Source organism: Vidua macroura, chromosome 6 (genome assembly GCF_024509145.1).
Source record: "Vidua macroura isolate BioBank_ID:100142 chromosome 6, ASM2450914v1, whole genome shotgun sequence".
Classification (NCBI taxonomy): Eukaryota; Metazoa; Chordata; class Aves; order Passeriformes; family Viduidae; genus Vidua; species Vidua macroura.
In genome coordinates, this window is record NC_071576.1 from 12,301,668 (window position 1) to 12,311,756 (window position 10,089).

The window sequence follows — 10,089 nt, forward strand, 5'->3', positions numbered from 1 at the left end:
CTCCTTCTCTGTGCCAGCCAGGTGAATGAGGGTTCAGGCTCTAAGAATGTACTTACTCCTTTGCATAGGGTGGTCTAAATGTCCTACAAAAGCCACTTGCTATGGCAACAGCAAACCAAGCATTGTTATTCTTTAAAGCCTAGCTTCCCTTTTTCTTTACGTTTTTATTATTATTATTGCTTGTTAATCACTGTGTGTTCAAAACTTTCAAGACATGATCAGTGGTCTCTTGTGCCAGGGTCTAACTGCAGGTCTGATGCTGGAAGCTGCATTTATACAAGTGGCACTGGCATTCCCTGCAACTTCACCATCTGCCGAGGGGCTGCACATGATTGGCAGCAACCCTACAATGAGTACTTGACAGAAAAATCTGCCGCATGAAAGAAGCATCACACAACTAAAATACACAATGTTCTTTTTACCAGGAGAAATTTTTAAGATGGGAAGGTCTTTCTAACACCAACTGGAACCACTTCAACTTTTGCATTCTGTTTTTTCCTCTCTGAAACGACCCCAGGTTGGCCCTTGCACGGCCTTGCTTTGGGGGAAGTACTTCTGATGTGTACCTCAGGAGGCTGAGAGATACGGAATAAACTCCTTTTACCTCTTGCTGATGTAGAGCACAGCAGGTGTCTGAAGCCCTGCTCACCGGGTCGATGTAAAACAATAGCAGAGCCCTGGCAGGACCTTCCCTTCAACTTCCACAGGACCCGCTGGAATGGAGAGAGGGGTCTGTCCCTGTCCATTTAAAAAGCCTTGCTGTCACAAAGCCTGCAGCAATGTCATCACAAGAGCCTTCTTGCTGTGCTAACCAGGAATTCTCACTAATTGATATCACTATCGGAGTCCTCCAGCCCGGAGTAAGCAGCAGGGGTTCCAGTGCATGAGAAAGACACCATGCAAAGGCATTGCTGCGGTTAATCGAGTACTAACGAGCTGAAAGGTGGGCTCCTGCGCAAGGAAACGCCAGGAGAGACCATCAAAAACACAGCACGACTCCAGGCAAGAGCTTCAGCGTCTTCAATCCAGGGGGGCCCAGATGCCACAAGGTCCCACACAGAAATGGTTACATGTTGCTGCCGGTGTCCCAAAAGCTGTAATTTCCGGTGTGGGACAAGCAGAAAACAATGTGGCATCACGCAGAGGCTGTAGCGTGGCTCCCCTGCACAAAGCCAGGGACCTTCCCTAGGAGACATGGGGTCAGTGGTGGTTTAGGCTCTCCCGACAGTGCTACAGAAGAGGTCCTGGATAATCACTGCCTCCAGGAACTCCCAGCAGTGGCACATTACACTGTCATCTCTCACAATATGAAATGATACTAACCCCAGCTATTTTTCAGAGGCCACATCTACAATTTTAGCAAAGGGCAGTTGCAGGAGGCTCTTGAGACCACACAGTCTCCTCTATGCTCAGAAGCCTGCAAGTACAGCCACAGTGTCCTTCAAGACCTAAGTGTCTGAGGGGGCTCAGGAACAGTCATACACTGCTTGGAGCACTCACAGGTTGGCCTCAGGACTGGGTAACGATGCTAGGTGAGCTGAAGGTAGGAAACACTGGCATTTCATTTGGTTACAGTAAAGACTTAGGCAATTAAAGAAAAAAAACTTCTCACAGCATGCTTGGAATAAACAGTCATTCTTTATCATAGAAAGTCACACCTTACATATAAATAATTTGAATGTCTCGCTCTTTCATGGAAAGTAACAGAGAAAAACCTTCAAGGTTGATACATGGGAGCTGGTATTAGAAATCACATAGGATCAACCCCAAATCCCGCATCCAAACACCCAGATATTTGGATCCAGTGTTGACCTGTACACCACTTTCCTCCCCTGCACTGGAAGGAACTGAATCAGGACCCTCCTTGGAGGACCACCCCCATCATCAACCTCTGGTTATGGATCCCAACCCTGCAACCTTGACCTCATCACTGAAATACAGTCCTTTATATTTGCAGTAGTAAGAAAACCCAGTTTGCAGCTGCAAAAAGAGCCGTTGCCTTCTCCAAAGTGCATTATCTGTAGATTTTTGGAGGTCACTGAAATAACTAAGCCTACCCAAGCTGGATCCCTTGCAGCTATTTCTATTTCTTGGCTGACAAGCTGGCCAAAGCAGCAAAGCTAAGTATTGCACAGTCAAGCAACATTTGACTAAAACTGAGACCATTTATGTGGAACAGCAGTGTGGGAACAGAAAAGAAGCTAGTGGAGCAGCAATGAGAAAATTGAGCTTTGATCAAGGAGACAGCAGCATTTGACTCTATCTGAGCTGGCAGGGAGATCCCATCCCAAAGCAAAATAAAATATGTCATTCTTTCCAGCAGATGAAATTCTCCCCAGCAGTTTGTTCCTCCCAGGATCATTTTATGTGATCTCATTGTCTTTAAAGTCTTTCCCCTGAGGAAGCCGAACGTTTAATATAGACTACAGCGTTAGTATCCGGTATTAAATCTGTCCAGCTACTCTGAAATGAGGCGAGTGGGCGTCCTGGAAAGGAAATAAAAATGCAAGTTTAATAGAGGAGAGATGTTCACCTTGAGCCATGCTATTTATTGCAAAAGGCACAGGAACACACTGCTTGCTGAATGGAGGGTCACTCTGCCCTGCCACAGATGTGTTTTACACTCCCAGTAAATTCCAGATGTGTGCACAAGGAATGCATCATCCAACCCCAGAGGGGTTGCTTTGCTTTACCAAGCAGCCCTAGGAGAGAACAGCACGTTCCCACAGCTCTCATTAATCCAGCTGGCAAACTCAGGCACTTGGCATCTCAGCCACACAGTTCTGGCATCTTTGGCTGCAAAGTTGAGCCATGAAACTACAAGGAAGAAAAAAGTCAGGAAAGGAACCGCTAAAGACCTCAGGCATGGTGCAGGATGTCAGGGATCAGCACCCAGCAAGGCACTGCAGAAAGGGTCCCTGTCCCACGTGCTTCTCCTGCATCCTCACCGTGGTTTCAAGCAGGATTCCTTCCAGGCAGGCACTACACACAGCACTAACAGCTGCCCTGTGAGGAAGCCAGATGTGCTGTGTTAGGCACAACTCACACAATCCATTGCTGCTGTGAAACTTGGTGGCTCAAAGAGATTTATATTGCATCTGTGTAAGCACTCTTATGTAACTAGTTTGCCACATGCCAATTGCACACAAGCCCTCAGAAAAGCTGCATTTTTGATAGTTTAGAGCATTTTTTAAAATGTCATGTGAACTGAAAAAACATGATTCTTTAGCACCATTGTGAGTGAAAACACTCATTTACCTGATTTAGTGTTTTACTTCAAGAAACAATTTAGCCCACGCTTGAAGTGTCAGCTAAATGAGATAATTTAAAATAATTCTGAAAACATGCTAACTGTAAGAGGCTATAATCAGAGCTAATTACAGGGACATTCTGGAAATCCCTTGGCTTGGGGCTTTAGTTTTGATAAAGGGGATAACAACTTGTAAGCTATGATTCTTTTAATTATAACAATAGTTACCACCTTCTTTTACATGGCTTCTTTCATCTCTAAAATCCCCACAGCTCTTCAAACTATACATACCACAGGGATTGTTTAGCCTAACACAAAAGTGAAGCCATCTCTGAAAGAAATGAGTAAGTGTTTAACAATACCTGGCAGTCCTGAGCAAAATTTGTAGAGGAAAAAAGGTGCAGAGGGAGAACATAATTGCTTTTGTGTCTCCTTACAAACACTCAGGGGATTTCTGGATGCCCACACTGGCAGCCATCTGAGCGTGAGAATAAGGAAGGCAGCTTTTACATGTGCCTGTAGGCTCAAGGCACAATGGAGGAAGGCAGCAGCACCACGTGGCAGCACCGTGTCACACTGCCCAAGCTCACCTGTCCACGTCCTGTGCTGGGTGACAATAAAGCTTTGACACTGCAGCTGGGAGTTACAAATGGCAGCGGCTTCCTCGGCGCTGTGAATGGACAGCAGGCAGCCCAGGTGGCTGTAGGAGGGCCAGCACTTGTAGCCTTCTCCTTCCACCGTTCGGAAACCCTTCAGGGAGATGTAGTCTGGGGACAGAAAGAGGGTGGCTAGGGAAACACTCCAGGTGCACTTTCAGAGACTAGTAACACTACACACTTAATCAGTAAAACCCTTAAAAGAATTGCAACACTGACAGACTGAAGTGACCTGCCAAGGTGGACTGAGGTGGAGCTGCAAAGTTAAAAGAAACCCAGGTCTTGCTCTTTGGTTCTGCAGCAAAGCACAGGACAGCAAATCCCCCACAGATGTAGGAGAGGAGTCAGAGGTCTCAAGGGTGAAGGGAAAGGGGTGCCAACACAGGGGTGGGTGGGTAAGAGGAGGAGGCTGCTGTGCAAAGCCACAGGCCCTCCATGTTTTCCCTGATAAAGCCAACCTCAAAATAGCCTCTCCTACACCCCAGCCTCAACAGCAGAAGCTGGTCACAGATCCAGCACCAAGCTACATGGGGCACAGACTGACCCACCCATCATGGTGCCACCCACAGAAAGAGGAGATTGAGGAACCCCACTGGGGGAAAGAGAGGCCAGATCCTGCTCCTGACAAAAGACCTGACAAGCCTGAGCAGGTGTTGTTCAGGCTATTGTTCACTGACTGCTAAGAGCCTTTCCCCACCTTCCCACACCTCTAGGATGGCGATCATTTTGGCACAGTGTGAAGCCAATAGACAGGTGTTGTTGGAAAATACCAGTAATTCCTGTTAAAGCTGCTGGTCCTTCCATGCAAATGACCAGATATCTTTGTTCATAACAGTGCAAATTATAGTTCTTTCACATGTAAAGAGATTTCCTTCTGCAAGCCACAATCACCCACCACCTCATGTTAATGCTCAGGAAAACACAAGCCACAGTAACCACTGGATTTTTGAAACTTCCTTCTGGTCAGCCTCATCTCTATCACTGAATGGGTCCTTTTCGGAAGAATGCACCTCATAATGGCACATTTATCCATCAACAGATCCAATAGAATGATCATCAGAGAAATGGAACTTAGAGGGCACCAAGGCTCCAGGTACCCTGCCACACTCCTCTTGGTGCTGTCACCTGCCCACTCTATGTTTCCATAATAACCTGTGCTCAGCAGACAGAAGCCACACAGTCAAATGGGAAGTTTGAATATCAGCCCAGAAAATGGACCTGTTGGCCCAAAGGATAAGGATATCCCAAGACAGGAGCCACTCAGTTTGTTATCCCAAATACATTCTCTTGAAACATTGATGTTCACTATGAGAAGAGTATTTAGAAGCAGTGCAAACACATGCACATGCAGATTGTCTGCATTGCTTTTACTTTGCAAAGCAGTACAACCATGCATAGCTCCCATGGAAAAAAGAACAAAAGCCTGCTCAAAAAAAGACACTTTTGGTGCTTTTTCTAGTGACTATTAACTGCCTATAAACATAGGGAAGATCAGAATTTGATCAGTTACCAAGTGTCTCGCTCCCTCAGTAGTTACTTAGAGCATTCAAAATCAACTACCTTTTAAAAGAAGAGGTCTTTTCTGAAGATAGAGTCCAGACTTGTACAGATGTAAAACCTTTTCAAAAGCTCTCAGGGTTTCATTTATTCCATATCGTAAATCACCTACATTTAAGGAAAAATATGACAAATATAAGCAATTCCATGAAATACCATTTAGAGACTTCTAATAAAGAAGTTTATGAATATTAGCTGATACCTGTTGCATTCAGAATATCATTCAAAAGGGGCCGCAAAGCTGGTGGTGCAGAGTGTGGCAAAAGATAGGTGAAAAAATACCTGCAAAAAAATCCCACAGGCTGATTAGAATACAGTGCCTTCATTTCCCTGGTGATTAAGTTGTCTACATTTTCCCGTGACTTGATTATCCATATGCAACTAGTAAGTCTGCTTTGGTTACAAAGTTATGTTTGAGCACATCTTGGTGCCTCAGATGGTTGCTGTGAGTTGGGCTGACAGCCTGGTCCTTGCTGCCTGAAATCTACCTTGCAAAGCTTCATGCAATAAAGTTCCCCCTTGTTCCCCTTGGGCCATTTTTGTATACTAAGCAATGTATTTCCTACCAAAAAAAACCAAAAAACCAAAAAAAAAACTATATAAAAGAAGACTCATACAAGATCTTTCTCTTGCCCTGAAAAGGTTTGACCTTCTTATTGCCCCTGAAAAGCCAGGATGACTCATTTCCTGACTGTTCCACAAAATTCCTGTCCTAGGGAAAAAGTGCACAAGAAACAAGTGCTACTGCAAGGCTGCAATAATCTATGCAGGGATTTACCCTTTAGCACTGAATCCTGGAAATCCAAGCTCCCTTACTAAGTCTGTCTGTGTAAATATCCAGCTGCCAAGGCTTCCTTCCAGGATGTGACCTGCATCAGTGGTGCAGGAAAAATTCCCGCATTTTCAGCTGATGGCCCACGTGAAGTGCTGCAGCAGCCTCAGCCCCTTGCCTGTTACCTGTTCCATTGCTGTCCCATAGGAGCCCACAGGGAGATTTGGAGATGAAGGGAAGCACTGGCCAGCCTGGTCCCAACAACAGGACTCAAAGCTGGTGGGATTTTGCAAGTAGCCTGCACTGCCACTGCTTTCAGCAAGCACAGCCCATGGATATCAAGCACCAGGGCTTGTTTGGCAAACAGCAAATTTACAGATGCAAGCTCTGGGGCAGGTTTTTAGAGGGCGTTGGGAAAAGGGAGCAGCAGAAGAAAGATGCCTTCATTCTCACCAGACAACAACTACACTATTTTCCTGCCTTAAAAGGAAAATAACTTGCTTCAAAGTGATCCTTAACTACCCTTTGACTGAGGTGAGAGGAATCACCACATGGAAGAAGAACAAGGTGCTAGAGGCAGGGCGTGAGCTCAACCACCCCAAATCTTCCCCCATCTAGCTGGACATACCGATACGCATTGAACAGATTCTTCTTTTCATTTATTCCTTCACATTTCCCAACCATGGAGCATTTGAGAGGGAAACTTTTGGTAGGGAAGTCGAGTGTGCAGTCATTATCTTCCTTGCAAGACAGCTCCTCGGTGCTGGCATCATCCATGTCTGTCACTTTTAGGTTTCCATCCACCATAACAAACTGCCTTGGCTGGAAATCCAAGAGGGCTATTGAACCCAGGGGGGAATGTGCCAAGTAAAACAGCAGTTTCACAAGACTCAAGCAAATCTGAGAAAGAGAAGATGAATATGCATGGAAAAAAAACAGATGAAAAACAGCTATTAAATTGGAAATAGAACAAAGGGTAGGGCATTCAATTAAATTAAAAGGGAAAAAAGGCATACAGAACTTAAAAGGTAATTATATGTATGCTACAATATTTATTATCAACATTGCCACAGGATTTGACTGGTAAGTAGTTTAGCAACATTTTTTAAAAATGTGTGTACACAAAAAGAGACATTTGCAGTTAGAAGAGCTAGAGGAGAAAGCTGTGAGGAAAACAATAGCAGCCTTCATGTTTCAGGAGCTATATTGATTTGCTAGCTGAAATCAGAAGGGTTTTTCCCAGTTTGGCATAAAATTAATAGATTCCCCTCCCTTCCCCCATGCTGCTCAAGACAGACTGAGGCTCCATGGTCATTAATACCAGATTCATGCCTTGCTGCATCTTTCAGCAGTATAAATTTGGGCACACAATCATGCTTCTGAAGAATTAGTCAAGGCTTGCAATGTATTTATTGCCAGTGTTTTTGCTTTTATGACAGCTTTCTGGCAGCAGGGAAGGGCTGGACAATACCTGACCCAGCAGAAATCTTGGTAAATTATTTTTAAACAAACTAGAGCTTGAGGAGTGCATTTATACTGCATCAGCACTTTGCTCAAACAGCTTTTTGCAGCAGTTTTCATTCAGTATCAGGAGCCCTGGCATCAGACAAAGTGTATCCTCAGCTAGGTGTGCCAGGCAGCTCCACGTCACCCCTTGCCACTGCCGATAGCGATCTGTGCAGGAGCAAGGGTTTTTTCCCTTGGAACAGCTCGCACAATCCCTGGTATCTGATGTGGCTCATAACAAGGGAATCCCGTATGTTTAGACACCCTAATTAGGAAATAGGACTAGACAGTGCCAGTGTAAATTCTGAGTTAGTGTCTTCTGCAGATTGTTAAAATCTCTAACACCACCATACCAAACTTTACCACCAGCTAATCCAGCATCATGGGTTTCTTACAGAGGACTTTGGCACGCTTAAGAAGATGAGCTAGGAAAGCTATGTAGAAGCTAGCATGGAATTGAAGAAAGTAAAACACTCCAAGCCAAGAGAAATGACTGTGGAAGCTCTGATGCTATTTTAACTAGTTTAGTGAAGCAATCATAAGAATCCCAGCTTTGCATCTCACAGCTGAGCGAACAGTTGCCACACTCCCCCTCTGGCTCAGATGGCAAGGCTCCCCTTCAACATCTACGACCACATGCAGACAGAAATTTTATTTTAGGACTTTTGTTGTGCTTTTATTTTGCCCAAAGCATTTCTTGCTGACACTAAGATACCCATGCTTTTTTAGATGATGCTTTTTTTTCCTCCTGGCACCCAAACAACTAGTATTGAACCCCCAACTGAGCCCTTGAGGCAAACTGTAAAACAACCTATAACCAAAGTAAGTGCCATGTCACAAGTCATTTATATTCCTGGGGAGCATATGGGTCCCTGTGCAGGATGCCTAGGAGATGAGGCAGATCTCACTAGAAGGGTTGCAATTCTAGCACCTACAGGAGGAGGAAAGCAATTTAGTAGCGATTTTACTACAATAATTCCTTAAAGGGCCAAAATCAGAAACACCACACAAACACGTGGTGAGGGTCAGCTTGCTCAGCTTGCTGCCTAGAACAGGTAACAGCAAACCACAGATGCGGAGCATGGTGATGTGGCTTTCCCAAGTCAGACTCGGTTTGCCAAGGGGCATCCTGACCAAAGCCCTTCTGCATATATATATATAACACATATATATATATATGTGTGTGTGTGTGTGTGTGTGTGCAGACAATATAGAGGCAAAATGAACGTTATCGTGTAATCGAAGGTATTAACCACCGCCCCAGCACCAAGTACGATTTTGTGTCAATTTCCTCCCAGATGAAGTTCTTTTAACACCCGCTCTATGGAGAAAGAAACTAACCGTGAGACACCAAGCTACGGCTGTGTTAATGTGATTTTAAAGGAATGAAAAGGAAACGATTTACAGACAATTTGCGAGATCAAACAGAGTGTCACCAGGAGAATCCCGTTTGTCCCAGCGGTCACCACCGGCTCTTCGCCGCTTTGCCCAGTTTGTGGTCTAAAAGCTACCGAAAAAACTCCTTCGCTTTGTTTTCTTACTTTAAATCTTTCCTCCCAGGGGGTCTGCAGGAGCTGAATCATCTCCAGCGGGGATCCCAGCTCCAGCATGGCTGTGACCCGTAGCTCGGCATCTCCGCTGTTGTCATAGCATTGGCCGTGCAGCTGCGGGAGAGTAGAATCCACGGTCGGGTCGATGTCGCTGCCAATGCCAACAGATCTCGGCCGCCCGAGGACAGCGCGGGCACTCGGGCGGACCGGCTCAGCCCCGGCAACACTTCCCCCGTCCCGCCGTGCCGAGGCAGGGCCTCCCTCAGCCCCCCGCCGTACCTTGACGATGCCGGGGTGCTGCAGGCGCTGCAGCAGCGTCACCTCCTTGAGCAGCTTGTAGGCGGCCAGGCGGCGGCAGCCGGCCGGCGCCCCGTACCGCTGCACGCACCGCCGCACCTCCCGGCCCGCCCCGTGCACCGACTTGAGGGCCACGGTGCCTCCGCCCGCCAGCGCCGCCCGCGCCACCACCTTGGTGAAGCCCCAGCCCAGCACGCTGACGGCCGTCGCCCGGCTCAGGTCGCCGCAGCCCAGCCCTGCCGTGGCCGCCGCCTCCCCGCCGCCCGCCACCGCCTCCAGCCGCCGCAGGTCGCGCCGCCTCTGCCGCAGCTCCTCCCGCAAGCCCGGCGGCAGCAGGAGCGGCGGCGAGAAGCCCGGCTGCGCTTCACCGCCGCCGCCGCCGCCGCGGCCGGGCGGCAGCACCGGGAGCGCCAGCAGCGCCAGCAGCGCCAGGGCCGGCAGCGCCAGCAGCGCGGCCGCGCTCAGCCGAGCTCCGCGCCGCGCCCGCCCCGCCGCCGCCAT

General features: G+C 47.3%; 1 protein-coding gene across 1 annotated transcript; it reads right to left on the minus strand.

Moving 5' to 3' along the window:
• Positions 1–1,631: 1,631 nt before the first annotated feature.
• Positions 1,632–10,089, minus strand: LOC128808789 (extracellular tyrosine-protein kinase PKDCC-like). The gene is made up of 7 exons (XM_053980327.1): positions 9,571–10,089; positions 9,283–9,405; positions 6,864–7,135; positions 5,666–5,745; positions 5,467–5,571; positions 3,841–4,017; positions 1,632–2,486 (listed from the first exon to the last, which is right to left on the minus strand). The coding sequence occupies exons 1-7, from the start codon at positions 10,087–10,089 to the stop codon at positions 2,383–2,385; spliced, it is 1,380 nt and encodes a 459-aa protein (XP_053836302.1). The 3' UTR covers positions 1,632–2,382.

Excerpts from the sequence above, each read along its gene's own strand:
- LOC128808789 (XM_053980327.1), bottom strand. The coding sequence starts at position 10,089 with ATGGCGGCGGCGGGGCGGGCGCGGCGCGGAGCTCGGCTGAGCGCGGCC. Across the intron at positions 9,406-9,570 it reads AGCACCCCGGCATCGTCAAG|CTGCACGGCCAATGCTATGA; the intron begins GTACGGCGGGGG and ends ACTCTCCCGCAG. Across the intron at positions 5,746-6,863 it reads AATCTGTTCAATGCGTATCG|GTATTTTTTCACCTATCTTT; the intron begins GTATGTCCAGCT and ends ATTTTTTTGCAG.